We start from the raw sequence: 18,242 nt of genomic DNA on the forward strand, positions 1-18,242 counted from the left end.
ACTGCGCGGGCACCAGGCGGACCTAAGTGTAAAATTTCAAGTCTCTAGCTCTTACATGTTTAGAGATCCTTGAATCCTTGACAGACGAGGTTGGCTAGATTGACTCGGCTATTGATGCTGATGAAGAATATATATAATATATGTTGTCGGAGCTGCTTCCTGCCTGTTACACACACTTGCACAAATACATTATACCATTTTAGCCATTTTCAATGGGTTCAGGGTATAATCGGGGTCCTGAGCAAGATCCAAAACAGGCACAAGTCACTTCTATAGCAACAGCTAATGCACACACAATCACACTATTTATATAACGGCTGAAAAGTATTTTTATCGATAATGTCCTGTTTTTATAAAAATGATTACGAAACACGGTAAACAATTTATTATCAAAAGCGGTTAAAATAGTTTATTTGTTTAAAATAAATTTTATAAATCGGTAAAAAAAAAAACGCAAAAATCGTAAATCGGCAATTTAAAATGGACAACACACAAAAGTCTGTAGGGTGATGGCAACAGACTAAATCGATTACTGCTTCTTCTGTAAGAGTGTTGGAAAATACGCACTCTCCTACCACCAAGAATTAATGTACATATGAAAATGCGCGCCCTTCCTAATTAATTTTTAAAGTCACATATACATATAAAAACAATCTAATGATAATAATTATTAATGCATCAGTCAACCTCTTCTGGACTATCTACTAATTTTACGTAAGTAGCATTATAAATTATTAAAATCATGTAACTATAATAAATATGTACGAAATATAATTCTTTAATTACGCGCGCAGATTTTATAGTAACAGTGCCGAAAAGTTCCACTTCGCGGTCTTCTACTACTTTTGTAAACATACATATGCATGTACTGATTAGGCCTCAGCAACAACGAATGTATGTATAACGATATATACACATACATATGATTACATTCTTCCGTAAGCTTTAATGAAGATATTAATTTTCGAAGAAGGAAATGAAATAGCGTAATTTCACAATTTATTGATTTAATTTAAAAATGCTTATATAATTATATTTAGTCATACCTGCATACTCATACGAACACAAATATTAATCAGAAAGCTTTATCCGAAAAAATTCATTTTTTTGACTTATGGGTGAAGGGATACAACTATCATTATTAAAAAAATTAATAATTGAAAAAAAATTACATTCGCACTGCTGGAATTGAACTTGCGCCCCGCGTTCTACGAAACGAACTAATCTCCATCGCTTATACCTTGCAGCCATAGCAAGAGTTGGTATCCCATGAAAAAAGACTTTACTAAAATAGCCGCACATATCCAATCGCAATTGCAATTCTCTTAGGTGTATACATGTTTACGCATGTGTGTGAATGTACAGAAACTCTTGCGCTTTGCGCTAGCTGCCGCTGACACGTGGCCTGCCAATATATACATATATAATCACACTTTTAAAAACTTCTGTGTTTCTTAACAGATATTGATGAAACATTTAGCAGTAGACCTTATAATTTTATAGAATATTCGTATATTCTAAAAAACAAAACAGCATCAAATGTTGTCTTAAATTAGTCGGTAGTTCTAATCGATTCAATTATTTGATTTATAACTAAGGGGCGATGGCGGGGGGTGACGATAGCTATAAAATGAAAGGCACTTGATAAATATATACTATTCAAGAAGCTAAATGACGAAATTGGTGACTCTAGCTCTTAAAACCTAAGAGATTGTCTCAAAAACAAGGATTTGAATATCGATTAATATCAAACAGACTCGTACTGCGCAGGTACTAGGAGGACCCACGTTCAAAATTTCAAGCCTCTAGCTCCTTTCGTTCATACATATGGACGGACGGACAGAAAGACGGACATAGCTAAATCGACTCGGCTTGTGATGCAGATCAAGAATATATATGCCTCATTGGGTCGGAGATGATTTATTCTTCCAAAAATGGGACCGTTAGTTGTGTTTGGTGAAAATATTACCGGATAAACTAAAGCGAACGTGGACAAAATCTAGTGCAAGTTTAAAGTTCAATAAATGAATAATTCACTCGCCCAGACGTGGGAGAGACTAGCTCGCCTCCATCAAACGATCAACAAATACCCTTTTACATTTTTGGCAAAAAAAAAACGGAATTAAAATTATTATCTACAAATGCAGCACGCTTCATCGGGATTCTCATAAAATTGGTTACTCTTGCTCTGAAGACATAATAAGATATCTTTGAAATCAGGATTTCGATCTAGTTTTTGTCGATTGCTTGGATTTGGCAAGTTATCGATGATTATAAAAATTCGTAAAGCGCGGGCAGTATGAGCAACTACGTAAAAAGTTTAATGTCTCTCACCTCAGGTTCTGAGATCGTCGAGTTCATACATACGAACAAACGATCAGACGTATACGTATTACGTTACTCCTTATCAAAAGATTCCCTGTATAAAAATGAGCGTGTTTTTTTTTTAAGTAAAGGCGAGTTATCGTAAGAATTAAACCTTATATTAAGGTGTAAACATATTGTATTTCTTAAAATTAAGAGATCTTTTGATGTTTTTTTTCACTTTAGTCTTGTGCTTTTATACCCTGAACCCATTGAAAATGGGTAAACAGGGTATATCGTATTTGTGCAAATGTAACAGGCAGAAGGAAGCATCTCCGACCCCATAAAGTATATATATTCTTGATCAGCATGAACAGCCGAGTTGATCTAGCCATATCCGTCTGTCCGTCCGTCCGTATGTATGAACGCAAGGATCTCAGAGCCTATAAGCGCTAGAGACTTGAAATTTTAGCTTCAGGTCCTTCTAGTGCCCGCGCAGATCGAGTTTTTTTCCGATATTCGATAACTTGCCCCGTTTCTTATGTGCGTGTTAGCTGAAGATTCCAAGAATTTCTGTATACATGTACACACACACATTCATGCGCGTCTGCTTTGAATTCTATCAACAGCATTGCAATTGCGATTGTATTGTTGTCTGTGCTGCTATTTTAATTCGTTTTTTACTCATTAAGATTCAAATATTGGTGTGCTTGTTGGGTAGAGGCGGCGGCAAGTGGTGCGGTTAGTTGCAAGTTCGAACCCTGCCAAGGGAACAACTTTTTATACCCTAAACCCATTGATAATGGGTAAAAGGGGTATTATGTATTATGCAAATGTATGTAACAGGCAGAAGGAAGCATCTCCGACCCCATAAAGTATATATATTCTTGATCAGCATCAACAGCTGAGAGTCGATCTAGCCAAGTCCGTCTGTCCGTTTGGCGGTATGTATGAACGCAAAGATCTCAGAACCTATAAGAGCTAGAGACTTGAAATTTTAGCAGTAGGTCCTCTTAGTGCCCGCTTTGCCCGCAGAACGAGTTTGTTTCCGATATTCGATAAGTTGCCCCGTTTCTAAGTAATCGATAAAAATCGATATCGAAATCCTGTTTTTGAGCAATTTTGGTAAATAATATAAGCTAGAGCCACTAAACTCGGCATGTAGCTTCCAGAATAAGCAGTATATATATATCAAGTATCTTTCACTTTATACCTATCGCCTGTTGGAAAAAGAGGGTTCAGGGTATCCCATAGTCGAGAGCTCCCGACTAGAACCTCTTGTTTTTTTATTTTAATTTTTCTTTATACTACAAAAGCAAACGAGCGCTAGCGCGAGCTGCATTTGATGTTGGAATAAGAGGATTCAGGGTATTCCCTATTCGGGAGCTCCCGACTAGAAACTCTTACTTGTTTTTATTCCTTTGTATGGAATTATGCAACACTGTCACTATTTGGCATTTTTACATGGCTTGGCTATGGCTATGTGTATGTTTGCTTCTTGTATTTGTCAGCCCGTACGACTGTCAATACAACTGGTGCGCATGTAAACACGATAACATGTAAATTTTATGTTGCCAACTGTCAACAGCTCGCGGAAAGCTGCTGCCAAACGGAGGCAACTTTTAGAGCCAAAGCCAATTGAGCTGCAAATATTTGAGTTAAGTTATGTGATTTGATGTGTTGTGGTGGGTTGGGCGTGGCTATTACGCATCTCTGCAACCGCAAACAAGCACAAGCATGTTGACCCAGATGCATGCAGATCCTGCAGCTCAATGGCCGTCATCGACGGCCATACAGTTTAACGCCCTTGGCAGCTCTACCTGTCCGGTCCTCGTCTGCAGTGTCATAAACATTATTATAATTGATACTCTTTGGTACACGTGTGGACCAACACAGCACATCAACTGGTTTGATGATAACATTTCATTAATGTTGATTGTAAAATACAACAAAAAACGTATGTATTGAACGCACATATATATTTATATATAAATATTGACCATCGCTGGCCTTTATGTTCATTAAAAATATCTCACTCACATTGGGCTTGTAATGACCCAGTTTCATATTAAGTAAGAGTGCACATATGGATGTACATACTCAGATACATATGTATGTATGTGTCATCAATATATTCGAAGCTTAGCGGCTTTGAAGTAGAAAGCGATGGCGTCGTCGGCTATCCAAACTTGACTGTTACAAAATCAACTCATCAAATTAAAAAAGCCAATTAAATTCAGCTCGTGCAAAGTTTCATTTTCAATATGTGCGTTAAATTAAAATTAGTACAAACCTAGCTTAAAGCGTAGGCTACTTCAATATACATACATAGATGTATACAAATCAAAAACAAAAACCCAACATTCATTTCATTTCTTTCTTACATTTTTGCTTTCTGGTTAAGAAACGTGAAAAAATGCATTTAATTGTGGCCGCTTTTGCGTTCGCAATCTACGTTGAATAATTTATACACTTTTAAATGGTTTTAATGGTCAGTGGCCAATGACCAAACAGCCAGCCAAGCAGACAACCAGGTGGCCCACCATCAACCAACAAAATTTACGGATATCACTTATCACCTCTGCCTCTGGTGATGAATATGTCAAAGTGCTGCTAGGCTCTAGGACTTCTTAAAGAATCTTGTCACTTCAATAATACAGTTACCAATATAGATCTGTGGAGCTGGAGTTGCTTCAGTTTTCTGGTTGGCATTGCGTGCTGCACAAATATTGTAGGAAGCACAAAATTCGTCGCACTTGGCTGCAACTGGCGGGCAGAGGACTTTGACTGACTTCAGTTTATGCGTTTCTTATATAAGCAGAGAGAAACATTTAAAGCAGACTGCACTCATTGACATGATAGGAAACCAGACTAATAACATAAATGTAATGTAAAGATAATGCGTTAGAATTGGAAATGCAAATGCTATATCATTGCGCCCTTTATATATTTTTAAGACATCCTAATAATCCGTATACAAGAACTTTGTTCCTACAGTAGTCCAAGCTGGCCAAAAGACGGATCAAAATTATAATTACCAGGACGTATATATTTTTTATATGAAATGAGTACCCTCTAGGTTCTTCGGTTTGGTTTACCTGAGGGCTAAGCCGCAATAGGCCGATTGGTGGCAATTCAGATGACAGGCAGTGGACCCGAACCACCTATTGTCAGTTGATTGACTAAAACGATGAATCTTTTATTTGTACATTTTCGCGCAGACGCACAAGATTAAAGTAATTTCGTTAATTGTTGCGAAAACAAAGTATATGCGAAATATGCGAGACGCTTAAAAACATTCGCAGCTCTTAAGGTGCGATGCCTGAAACTCAAATTGAGAGGTAAGTACAAACACACACCGGGGGAAAACAAAAAAACGATGCGAAGTATACTTAAGTGGCTGTCGTTGAATTTTAACTCTGGGCCTCGGGGCGCTCCCACGAAATAATCTTGCGGATTTTGGAGAGGCCTAAGCTCGCTTACAATTAAAGATGAAACCGAATCGCAACAAAGCAATTGAAATGTGCAAACAATTATAAGCGACTCACACAAGACGACAAAACATACACAAAAAAAAAAGTTTTTAATGATTTACAAGTAGCCCGTAAATGCCCTAATTGATGTAATTTTGATTGGGCACACGTTGGATTGACAGCCTGACAATTAATTGCAAAATATTGCATATTACCCATTATTCACTCTTGTTTTACTCTATCCATGCTAAACATTTTGCACATGCATATATATAAAATCTATTTGTCCTGACTGGGCGACTCGCTGATTGTCGAACAACCAAAAAGTAAGAGCTCGGAAACTGATTTGCATGTCTTGTTTCTTTTTTTCAGCTTATATGAAATTGATTTGAAGCAGAAGAAAAAACATACAAAGCCGGGTAATAATACTATATTGAATGTAGCATTTAAATTTGTATTGCCCCGTCCTTGAGCCGCAAGTGCACATTAATCAATTTGTAAGTGCTGAAAGTGCTTAGAACTGGAAATGGTGAAGATGCTAAGATGTGTCATTATGCCACTGCTATACATATATATATATATATAAATATATATATGCCATTAAGCAGACTTTTAATATACCGACAAACATAGATGTGATTTTATAGGTATAATTATATTGTATATTATCGGGTTGTCTAATGTCTCTCATCCATCGTTTTCACAGTTTCTATTTCTGGCTTGCCAACCCTTTTCTGCTTTGTTTCGTATATTATATGAGCTCTGACTCTTGTACTCTATTTATGACATGGATAATTGCAGGGAAATAGAAAGTCCTGATTTGTTAATTGAAAATTAATATAGGGACTACACATATGTTTATAACTGATTGGGGTTAATAGATAATTCCACTAGCAGTGAAATTTGCTGTCAGTTAACGAGAGTTGATAACCGACGGCGGGAAAACCTGCAATTTTTCGATTCAACTTAGTTGCTTTGCTTAACTTAGGAAAACAGTTTTATTATTTTCAGCTGATCAGGTATAACGGGTAGCAAACAACGGCCAGCAAAAGCGCTCCCAACAATAAACACAATGTCAGATTGAACAACAATAATAATATTGGCCAAAAGAGACTAAAAAGTGAAGCAGCATTTGGTTGACGGCCGCCGATAAGAAGAGGCCGAAGACAAACGCAAGCCCACGACACTTTGGACTTTCCCTTTTTGTCGTCATCGTCTTTGTCGTGGACGTTGCTGACATAATCAAAAGTCCGATGAGTTATGTAGGAGTGAAGGAGGAGGAGGAGGAGGAGGCGGTACGAAAATTGGATGCATAAATCGCGCGCAATGGTCGGTAAGTGTTATTTTCTCTCTGTGATATTTTTTGACGCCAGCGAACAACAGCAGTAACGCAGCAGCTGATGTTGCCAAGTTGTCTTCTTCTTTATCGGAGACTCGTTAGCATACGTGTTAATATAACAGGCAGCGAAGCGATATCATCGCACGCATTTCAAGTGACTATGAATGTTAAGTGTCGAGGGCTGGGTATTTGTGTTTGAATTTGTATTTGGCTTCGAGCGTAACTCTAGACATATTGCGTATACCAATCGCATTGAGAATGCTTCTGAAGCTGCCGTGACGAAACGCATGTCAACGATATTAAAGTTAGATGGCGAAAGACTGCTGCCCGAAGATGTTGCAATTTCCATATGTCACGGTTTTATGACGGCAGCAATGGGCTCATCAAAAATAAGTACTTTAAATCACTGCAATATTATTTAAGTTAATTTGACGTAGCTGCACAATGCCAAAATTAAAGGAACCAATCAGCGCCAATAAAAATGACAGAGATATGTATGTGAGCAAAAGGATTGTAAATAGCCAAAACTGTAAGAAATCAAGAAAGATCATTTATTCTTCTTAGGCATACAAAAATTTAATTTCAGGCTGATTGCTTATATGGGACCTAATGACATAGTTGCCAGATGTTGGTAAGATTTTGATTGTGATATGTATGTTGAAAGAATTTTGAAGCTTGTAAATGTTAAAATTAATTAGAAATAAAACAAAAACTTTTTAAAATGTTTAAGTTTTATACGAATTCTTTTTTAATCGATTGATCTAACCTATCAAGAATACAGTAAAAATATCATCAAAATATCATGATAAACAAAAATTTATTATATTCCACCGAAAATGTCGTGACCGATGAATACAAATTATGGTCCGATACTGCTAGCACGCAAGTACTCAGGTCATCTGTCAAGTTTCATAGGTACCTTCAAAAGTTACAGACTAGTTTCAGTAAGGCAGGTTTTCAGTCGGGAATGGCTTTGTCAACTCAACTGTGGTGTGTGAAGCACACATAAAATTATCTTTAAAATGAGTTGGAAGCCGATCGGAAAGTAAATTGAAAAGTTGCACACAATAAATTATCATCAGTCCCATATCGCCGAAACAGTTCTGATGTATGTCTTTGAGAATAAGTTAGATAGTGAAAGTGAATTATTGACCCGCATTTTCCACTCAGGTATGCAATTCTTTCTTTCTTCCACACCTGCAGATTAATTTTCCCAATACCCAGTCTTAGCATGCACTTTCATCGCACAGGTAACTACAGAAAATTATTAGCTTCCTAGGTCCTACGGTTATAGCTCTAGGTACTAGAGGTTACACTATATACAGTAAATTAAATAAATTCTTATCCACATTAATAAATAGAATTTTCGTAGTTTCCATACAGACAATACACATCTGGGCTGTTTAAAAAAAAGGCTTCTCTTCCGACTAATCGAATCGCCGAAAAATACTTTATTTTCAGCATTGCGAGTTCAAAACAAAATAAATGACTTACAATTGAACGCAAGTGATTATATAAAACTGTCAAGAGCAAGCCAAAGAAAAAAATGATTAAAATGCACTTAAAGCTGTAGCCAAATTGCAAACAAGTCTATGCGCAAAAACCAGTAAAATTCAAGTTTATCCTGCAGCCAATGAAAATTATATAAAATGTGAAGCCAGCCAAAGCAAAAAGTAAATGACAAACTTGTAACTCCAAATTCCGAATTCCAAACCCGAAAATACCAAACTACCAATTGCAATAATCAAATGCGACGCGTGCTACAAATTAATGCAAACTTTATGTACTTGCTGCTTGATTTAATAATTGTTATTGTTGTTGTTGTTACTGTTGCTGTTGTTGTCTAAGCAGGAAGTCAAAGCTTAATGATTTAACTCCGTTGATCGATTCATGGCAAACAATTAACCAACTTTAAATGTAAATAAAGTGAAATCTTTCGTCCGAATTGCGCCAGTCTATGCGGCTAATATCAACAATAGGGCCAAACAAAAAATATATGCATCAACCAACTCAGAGCTTCAGAATGATGGCCAAAAATCGATAAAAAGAAATTAGCGGTCCGCGTGTGCGAATCAGAGTCAGCCGCCAAAGGGCTACCCAGTGATGTAATCAGTCTGGAATATTTAATGTATTTGTATGTAAGTAGATACGAGATGGTTGTTTATTGATAAAGTATTGAATATGTTGGGCCAATGCCTCAAAGAATCTACTTAATGGAATGTGGGCCGACAGCTGAGATCGGCCTCCCGAACTGATTGGGGTTGAGGCTGGAACTGGGTATGTGCCTGTGCAGTTATGCAACATATCTGCTGCTCAATAGCTGCAAACTTGCTTTTAACAGCTACACGATGGCGGCGCTTCTTTGGCTTTCAAATCGAAATTCGAAAATGTTGCTGGGTGAAAAACAACGCAGAAATCATTAACAGTTAACAGTTGGCCGCCAGAGCCGCAAATCAATGCGGCCCGAAACCACAAAACCAGTTTAGGACAACAGCCACGAAACGCATGCTTCTTTTGAATTAGGTCAGCAAGTACGAGCCAAAGAAATGAAGCGAAATAACCAAACAGCCAAAAGACTCAGACCCAATGCAGGCCCATGAGTCAAAAAAAAAAAAGAAAAACACACACACACCAACAGCAGCAGCAAAAAACAGGTGTAAGGCATGTGAATGAAAGTCGTTGGCTTCACTCGGCATGCCTGGGATCGGAACAATGTGGCCAATGTCGTCGGAACTCAATTAGACACTATACCCAATGCACTGTGCGTTCATTTTTATTGATTTCAATTTCATTTACATACGTTGTCAGCATATGATTAAATGCGCAGAACGCTCGCTTATTATTGGATTTAATATTGTATACATTGGCTGCATTCCTTGAATACTTTTTGGCAATTCGCTTTTTGGCTCGTCTCGCAATCTCATTTGCCAGTGAAAGTGACCAGCGGGAAAAAACAACAACACAAAAATGAAGACACGGTAACAAAGACAAAGATTTAAGATATGGCTAAATCATACATATGACAGATGTTGTTGTTGTTAGCATTTAGCCTGGGTTTTTATTGTTATCTTTTATTATTTATATTTTCGTATATATAAGCGAAATATTGTACATTTATTTTTCGTCATTCTGTGCCACAAATTAACCAAAAGGAATAGTTATCTGTGTGCCCCAAAAATAAGATAATGTTGTTAAAGCCGATTATTGAAATCGAGCTTAAGAATTTGCTAAAATTTGTATACAGTAAAAACCCTGCAATTATCGAAATTGCATGTACTCAGTTTTTATTGTTTCACTAATTGATGTTTAGAGAAGCAAATCCAAGTAACAAATTTGAAATCAGGAAGCTTAAAATATCGCATTAAGATACGATAAATAAAACAATTTATAAAGCAAGCTTTTAAGAAAACGTTAGAAAATATGACTAAAAGTGTAATATCAAAGACCACTTCAAAATATTAACATAGTCGAATCCAATATAAAGAAAATAAATAAAAATAAAAAAAAACAGGTCTAAAACGTGCAACTTGAATTGGTTTCACTTTCGCGAGCAACCGAGATTCGGATTTGGGTCCATCAGCTTGTGAGTAATGCGCAAAATGCTGACTGCCAAGCGAGTCAGACAAAAGAGCTCGTGGCCTAATGATGCTTTGGGCAGCCTGTATAGCCCAGTTCGCAGCCATGGCTCCAACTGATCAAACAGTTCAAACTGCTTATCAAATTCACACGGAGCCGTTAAACTCTACACAAATTTCACGCGTTCGAAATGAAAGTGAACAACATCAAGCACACAGCGTCAGAAGGCGAAGCACATTCGTGCAGATTTTATACTCGTGTAATTTCGAAAATATTTGAAATCAAATTTACAAACTTAAGCATATGCGCAGATCATGATAACGAACTATAAGTAATGCAAAGCAATTCGATATCTAAAAATTGTTCGTGTTGCGCATTTATGTTGATAATCATTTCTTTGCACCGTTTACAGACCTGAAGTTCATAGAGTATGTAACTATGTATATATAGTAGATGTGCCTATAGACATATGTACATATATTGAAGTCTAATATAATTTTGGCCAAAATATTGCCAACATGAATAAGAGGCGTCAGCGAATGCGATGTCGCAGTTTGTCAAATGAAATGAAGAAGAAAGTCGAGTGAGTTTCTCATACACATACATACATATGTATATGTATATGTATATATATATATATATATTGTTGTTGTGGTTGCTATTGCTATTGAAGACTATTGTTGGCGGTATTTTTTCTTTTGGCTAGTATTGTCGCTGCCCGCGTCGCTGCTGCTGCGATGTTCGCTTTCTATTTGCGTTTGTTTATTGTTTACCTATGATAGGGTTAGATGAACGTATCAGTGTCTCAGGTGTGTACATGTATGCGTGTGTGAGCTAAGCGTAAAATCAATTGGCGCTGAATGAATTTTTATTTGGATTTACCAAATTTCAAGCAGAAAATGCATAAATAATTCAAAAACGTCGAATGCATACAAATTTTAGTTTTAACTTTATCACTTTCCTAATAACTCATATAATTTAAATTAATATGTTGTATATACACATACTGGTTTCTACTGCTTTGATTATTAAGTTAAACTAGCATTTCGTGGTCCTAATTTGTGTCAAAAGAGTCAATTAAAATGTGTGTTTTTATGGGCACTTGACCTTTTTACTTTTTGTTGGCACTCGATCCCAAGTGCCAGTGGCAGCCCCACACATACGCACAAACAATCTTTCCAAAATACATATTGCTAATTTATGCCAAGACCTTGAAACGATGAACACTATAAACAAATTATTTACATAGCATTTTATAGCCCTGGTAATGCGCTGCATAAATGCAATGGACTAAGGCCTACGGACTGTGAAAAGTGCAATGCTAAACCCATTAAAGCAACCTCAAGTTCTCATCCAGGGCCGCCCGGCGGCGAGAATTGCGTGCATTAAAACAATAATCCGAAAATAGCATTATGCACTAATTGTGCAGTGCTTAAATTTTAATACCTGCACATATTCAAGGCAGTGCGAGCAATAGAATGGAAAGCAAAATATTAGGTATACGACAGGTAATAGAATTTCTTATAATTAAATAAATCTCATATATACATACGTTATTTTATGGAAGAGATTTATTCTTAAATAATTAAATGAAATGACAAATTCGTTTCCTTTACTTCAATACAACAATAAAAGGAACCACACAATTGAACTCAATATGCAATTATGAATTTATTACACAATTTGACACACTGTACTGTGCTCGGAGTTCTCAGTCAGCTGTTACACTTTTGCAACAAGGAAAGTGGAAAACGATAAAAAAAAATGAAACTGCATAAAAATCTATGTTGGCAACGAAACAAGGAGAGCGACAAAATTAAGGCAAAGTAAATGACAACAGGCCAACATTATAAAATATTTTGAAAAAGTGTATTTGAAGAAAATTGTTAAATGTTTCACCTTGCAAATATGCGATGATAAAAATTGCAGGTCGCAAAAACTAGCAACATAAACATAATAAATAAATGAGGGCTTCCGCCAACAAAAGCAACAGCAGCGGCACTGCCCAATGCTGCATGCACAACTGCTCCAATGTCTGGCGGCAGCTGCTGCTGTTGTCGACGGCCGTTTGCTTTTTCACGCTACCTGAACAAAAGCAATGGCCAACAGCGGAGCCGCAGCCACTAGCGACCAATTTCACTTTCGTTTTCTTTTGGCTTTGCAGTGAAATGAAAAGCGAGCCACAGCAACAGCAGCAAAAACCAAAGTCACGCAGACGCATTAACGGCAAACACTCTGAGCATGCGCAATACACTCTTGTTAAATGCTCGATCAACGGGTTCGCCACCAATTGGCCACTGGCCACTGGGGCCGTCGATGTGTTTCTACTCACCAGCAGGCTGAGGTAATCCTGGTTAGTGCCGAGGCTTAATCCATAAAAGCGACGAGCCAATTGCTGATTGAGTGAGTGTACGTATTTCCTAGCATGTCCTTCAGCGGGCGCTTGACCAACTGCCAGGTGGCTGCTCATCCGACGCAAGCTGGGGTTTAGGAATAACCGACAAATAAATTTGAGCGCTTGTTGGCGACGCGAACCGCACGCGACTCGACCGGAAGTACTTAAGCAGGCCATTTTGTTTATTTCGATTTGTTTTGATATGATTTTGTTGATTTGGGTTTTTTATTTATCCGTCTAAAACGAGGGCTTCTCGTTGAATGAATCAAACCCCTTGCAATTTAAATTGCCAAGCTTCGCTGCTCCAAGCCTACAAATTGTGATGAAACATGAACAAATATTTCTTAAATTCCGAACAGCATTATTATAGGCTTATGTTCCGATTCGAAATAGACGACACAGAAACAGAATAAATACAGAAATAGGCACACACACGGGTACATATACAGACGTACACAACACGCGCAATAACGTACGACGACGGGACAAAGATTGGAGACGGGCAAAGCGCGTTGCTTGCGTCCAACTGCAGCAGCTTCAGTGAAGTGTTTCGCGTTTTACTGGTGTCTGCGCACGTAGCTTGTCTGGCTACGCCTGCGCGGCCGTTGAGATTTGTGTGGTGAGTTTGTATGGGAGTATGTTGAAATGCGACAGCCAGACGACAAGAAAACCCGAGCGCGCTGATTTTGAACTTGACGTTGGTGGGCTTAAGATTCGGCGGCAGATTAAAGCTGCATGTCAATTGGGCAGTTTGAGATGCACTGCACTCAGCCTTGCCTGGACCTTTTTACTGGAATTCCCTGCGCCTACTGCCTGTTAAGACGCCTGTTGCATGACCAGCGGCAGCATATTTAACGTTCTTCCAGATACTCTAGAAAAGTTTCATTTGACTTGTTTTTTGCTCGTTGAAAGTTAGTCTTGCTTTTCATTTAACACATTTCTAAAACTTGATGTCACAGAACTTTTTGTTTTGACGTAATAATGCAAGAACAGCTGTGCAGGCCGCCGTCTGGAAAAAATACCAGAGCTGACAACCTATGTTCGACAATCAAATAGTCGTCGTTCACTCTAAACATATCGATAACATAATCTCGTTGATTCAACTTTATATTTAAGCTTTTCCCTATTTAATTAATGTTGATCAATGCAACACATTCGTACAACAAGAATGTTCCGTAAATTATGTACCAGTTTATTCATGTTCATGGTAAAAACAATAGTCTGACACAGAGGCGATATATCGCAATGAATATTATATAGCACCTTATTTAACATCGATATAAGTCGGTCCCATCCCTACATTTACATAAATTCATTTTTCCAATTACAGCTTAAGCATGTCTCGTAATTTGATTGTATCAATTACAAACTTTTTCAATAATTTGGAACGCCTGTTTTTGCCCAACTGTGGACCCCCACCCTCGTTGGCTTATTTAGTGCACCAACAGCACAGTATCCCGAGAACCAACACCTTACAGAAGTTAAGTCTCAATAATCTTCTTGGCGATGGCGTGCTCTGGGCAGTACCAAAGCACCGTCGAAGTGTCGAGAAACGGTTAAATCGAAAATTTGGCTATCCAGAGTTTGTATGGAAGCCACTGAAGGAGAAGAAGAACCTGCGACCTTGCCAGCAATGCGGCCACGATCACGAATTGGGAGTCCTGTGTCGTAAGTTGTGCTAAACCCTAAACAATTTCGTACTTATATCAAATATTACAGCTCACTGTTACGATAAAGTGCGTCAGGAAACTCAGCTCATGCAGGATAAAATACAAACTCAGTTAGGTCTGGAGCCAATCGAGCAGGAGGTGATTGTCTTATACGCAGGCGAGACAGCACAACAAGCGACAGATGCCATAAGCGGCAAACGCATAGTAGAAATGAAAAAGCCACGTCCGATGTGGTTCACTAAAAATCTGCTGCAAAAATCCACACAGCAATCATCGGAAACCAAAGAAGTTAAGCCCTCAAATTTGGCATAAGCTTTGCCGCTATTACATCATTAATAAAATTCTATAGAGCAGAATTTGTTAACAGAAGACTACTTGTTTATTTTGCGTAAATTGCACCGATTGTGACCGTTTAAGGAATCCATTGTTAAAATCGTGCGCGCTCATTGGTTTTTTACCTTCGATTCGTAGCTGCAACACCTCCAGCTGGGTACCCCGTGCACAACCAACTATCAAGGATTTCCGGACACGATGGTAGCAAATGTAACCCGGAGCTGGATTAGGAGACGCGGTTAATTGCAGTTCAGGCTGTTTAAGCTCTAGTAGATACACTGTTCTGTCCTGTAAGGTTGTAGTTAGGTTTCTAAACCCATAAAGTGCACGATGGCGGGCAAACAGCTCCATGGCAGTTTGCTCATGCCAAACAATTTCGGTAATTCGGGACGTAATTTTTGGTGCTATGAGATTAAAAGTTATCAATACGGGAGTCAATTTAATATTTACAGGTTACCATAGCTGGCCGCCGTATCGTTTTGCGTCTGCGCTTTTAAAAGTCTCTCTTCCAAGTCATTGATTGTGTCCACAAGCAAGTCGGCACCCAATTGCGACAAGGCATCATGAAGCTCTGGCAAGTAGACAGTGCTTTTAATAGGCATTTCACGCTGCGCCAATATCTGAAAAAGTAGCAAGTTGAGTTGTGCGAATTCGTTTGCGGATGGCTTGTTCTTACGGGCCCAATATCAAATTGATGTGGCTCTATTTTCATTATGGAAATTCCCGTTTTGGCGTCGCCTTCCATAATAGCATACATAATCGGTGCAGCACCGCGCCACCGGGGCAGCAAACTGGCATGAACATTGATTATCCCGCGGGGAAGAGCGTTTATAATATGCAATGGTATCATGTGTCCAAAAGACACCACAACACCAAGCTCGAAATCAGCACACTGCTCTACCGATATTGGCCATCGGTATAAAGAAAGTTTTTGCGCCTCGGCAAAACTGCGCACACAGTTCGCGGGACTCTTAAAGGAGGTAACGACGGTAACGTCCAAGTTGTTCTGGTGCAATTTTTTTAAACTTGGCAACGAAAAGTTGTCAGTGCCAAAAAACAAAACTTTGGGTAACTGAGAAGTTCCTATACACCGCCTAATACTCTGAGAAATTTCTGAAAAAACTTTTCTCTTATATTTAAAGAAATTATTAGCTAAACTTTTACTGCATAACATTGTTACAGCTGTTTTGCAATAACAGCCGTGTGCTCCTTATTTAAGTGCATTGGAAAACCCAGTTAAAGAACGTCCAAATAAGTCGAGCGCGGTGTCTATTTCACTCAATTTTTACCAGAATTCCATTTCCTGCAATAGAGCTTAACTTTATTGCGTATTTCATTAAATATAAGCAAATAATAGTTGCCGACAACGTGACGGCGGCAATTGTCGACTGATGTGCAGCAACGATACTATTAGAAGATGAATTTTTGATAGTTTTCAACTATCGGCAACGGCGTGACAACGATGCGCGAATGAGGGCTGCTTACTATCGATTACGACTCATTATAAATATCGAATTTTCAAATTGGCGGAGGCTACTGTGCAAGAAATACTGTTCGCATTGGCAATGTTTTGTTTTCAATAATTAAACATAAATGTAAATGTTAATTTAACATGAATATCTTATAATTAATGTAAGCCATTAAATGTAGTCTATATACCTAATTAAATAAATATCAAAAATAATCTCGATACATAAAACTGTTTGTCCTGACTAACTGACTGAATGACTGACTGACTGATTGGTGATCAACGCGCAGCCCATACCGTAAGAGCTAGGAAGCTGTAGTTCCAGGAGTGGAATAATCGCGAAAAACATTTGTATGCAACTTTTTCTGTGATCCTTATTCTAATTTATTTGAGGGGTGTTTCACACTTTTCAACAAATCCATTCCTCCTTGTTGGAAATGGGGGTCAAAGATTTGGTGGGTAAAGTTTCGCGCTCAAATTCATTTCTATATGGAAAATCATTTAAGACGTTTCGCGCTCACATTCATTTTCAAGGATCTATACGAAAATTAATTTGCTACGTGTTTGGGAAATTCCACCCACAACAGTGGTTAATTAGCGAAAAACGGTTGTATGAAAGCTTTTTGCTTACCATCCGATCGGCTTCAAAATCATTTGCAAAGATCTTTGTGTAAATTTATTTGATACGTTCTTGAGTGGCAAATGCGGGTCAAAGGTTTAATAAATGAAAGTTTATTCTTCAGTTTCATGATTTTGCCCACAAGACTAACATGGGCGGAAACTGTTGATTCCCACACTTTTGTCTTTATTCGATGCACTTAAAACATATTTTGAAATAGATGTGGAGATCAAGATAGATTTAAATTTTCCACGGGCGTGTACTTAGTGGAAAGGTAATATATACAATTTTTAGCACAAAACGTTCAACGGCCGGGCAATACCCGCTAGTTATTAATAAGAGCATTTTAAAAGATGTATAAGTTGTCAATCGTTTATCACCCGCCTTACCCCGGCCTAGTTTTGTTTGTATTTTAAATAAGCAATACTACATTTATTCCACTCTGTGGAAAATAAGTATTTTGCCGGAATACAATGAACGACTAGGGGATACCCTGAACCCTCTTCCAGAAACACCATATCCAGCTAGGTGTACTCGGCATTAGGTAGCTAATAGGGCTCGAGCCCGTTACAGACCACACTGCTTGCCCCCACCACCGAAAAAAACAAAACAAGTCGGGAGCTCCCGACTAGGGTATACCCTGAACCCTCTTCTTCCAACACCAAATGCAGCTACCGCTATGAGTTCAATAATTTCAGCTACTCTCTCTTCTTCCAACACCAAATGCAGCTACCGCTATGAGTTCAATAATTTCAGCTACTCTCTCCCTCTTATAGTATAATAATAATCGCCTTGGAGTGCAATTAAAAGGGGTTGTATCGGTTAGTCTAATGGTCATTTTCTGTCTAGGGCTTGTAGTATAATCGAGGTCTTCACATAAATATCGAGAGTTTATTAACAGACCACATTGGTCAGCCGCTTCACGGCCAATTTTAAAGGGTTCGTCAATAACCATTTCTATCCCAATACAAAAGTCATTAAATTTATTGCTTTGATCGCAAAATTTGGTAATTTCTTTGCGTTCTTGCGTCTACAGATTTATTTTATTTATTTATTAATTTATGA

General features: G+C 38.1%; 3 protein-coding genes and 1 long non-coding RNA gene across 8 annotated transcripts in view; 2 read left to right on the forward strand and 2 right to left on the reverse strand.

Annotated features, from left to right (window-relative positions):
• qless (decaprenyl diphosphate synthase subunit 1 qless) overlaps positions 1-14,074 on the reverse strand; it is a 30,646-nt gene extending 16,572 nt beyond the window's left edge. Inside the window, exons 1-2 of one of the 4 annotated variants that reach the window (XM_064686069.1) lie at positions 13,871-14,074; positions 13,025-13,397 (exon numbers count right to left, since the gene is read on the reverse strand). In XM_064686069.1, the coding sequence (XP_064542139.1) occupies positions 13,025-13,264 (240 nt within the window). In that variant the 5' untranslated portion in view covers positions 13,265-13,397; positions 13,871-14,074. Of the gene's footprint in view, positions 1-13,024 lie in introns of all 4 variants that reach the window. The other 3 variants (XM_064685989.1, XM_064685903.1, XM_064685820.1) reach the window with 3 other exon arrangements.
• On the forward strand, positions 6,670-7,794 carry LOC135431314 (uncharacterized). 2 transcript variants are annotated; one of them, XR_010436778.1, is made up of 3 exons: positions 6,670-7,110; positions 7,161-7,645; positions 7,703-7,794. It is a non-coding gene; the product is annotated as an uncharacterized LOC135431314 (long non-coding RNA). The 2 variants fall into 2 exon arrangements; XR_010436780.1 differs by having other exon boundaries at positions 6,671-7,106.
• A 312-nt stretch (positions 14,075-14,386) lies between the features above and the next one.
• On the forward strand, positions 14,387-15,126 carry mRpL32 (mitochondrial ribosomal protein L32). Its single transcript, XM_064686279.1, has 2 exons — positions 14,387-14,755; positions 14,807-15,126. The coding sequence occupies exons 1-2, from the start codon at positions 14,425-14,427 to the stop codon at positions 15,067-15,069; spliced, it is 594 nt and encodes a 197-aa protein (XP_064542349.1). The 5' UTR covers positions 14,387-14,424; the 3' UTR covers positions 15,070-15,126.
• Positions 15,114-16,501, reverse strand: LOC135431173 (methionyl-tRNA formyltransferase, mitochondrial). The gene is made up of 3 exons (XM_064686177.1): positions 15,767-16,501; positions 15,548-15,710; positions 15,114-15,494 (listed from the first exon to the last, which is right to left on the reverse strand). The coding sequence occupies exons 1-3, from the start codon at positions 16,262-16,264 to the stop codon at positions 15,118-15,120; spliced, it is 1,038 nt and encodes a 345-aa protein (XP_064542247.1). The 5' UTR covers positions 16,265-16,501; the 3' UTR covers positions 15,114-15,117.
• Positions 16,502-18,242: the final 1,741 nt, after the last annotated feature.

This window comes from Drosophila montana, unplaced genomic scaffold, assembly GCF_035044405.1.
Source record: "Drosophila montana isolate Dmon_TW-CO22-7 unplaced genomic scaffold, ASM3504440v1 contig_1083_1, whole genome shotgun sequence".
Classification (NCBI taxonomy): Eukaryota; Metazoa; Arthropoda; class Insecta; order Diptera; family Drosophilidae; genus Drosophila; species Drosophila montana.

Coding starts and splice junctions, on each gene's coding strand:
- LOC135431173 (XM_064686177.1), bottom strand. CDS start 16,264: ATGTTATGCAGTAAAAGTTTAGCTAATAATTTCTTTAAATATAAGAGA. Junction 15,711..15,766: donor ATCAATTTGATATTGGGCCC/GTAAGAACAAGC, acceptor CTACTTTTTCAG/ATATTGGCGCAGCGTGAAAT. Junction 15,495..15,547: donor CGATACGGCGGCCAGCTATG/GTAACCTGTAAA, acceptor TTAATCTCATAG/CACCAAAAATTACGTCCCGA.
- mRpL32 (XM_064686279.1), top strand. CDS start 14,425: ATGTCTCGTAATTTGATTGTATCAATTACAAACTTTTTCAATAATTTG. Junction 14,756..14,806: donor CGAATTGGGAGTCCTGTGTC/GTAAGTTGTGCT, acceptor CAAATATTACAG/CTCACTGTTACGATAAAGTG.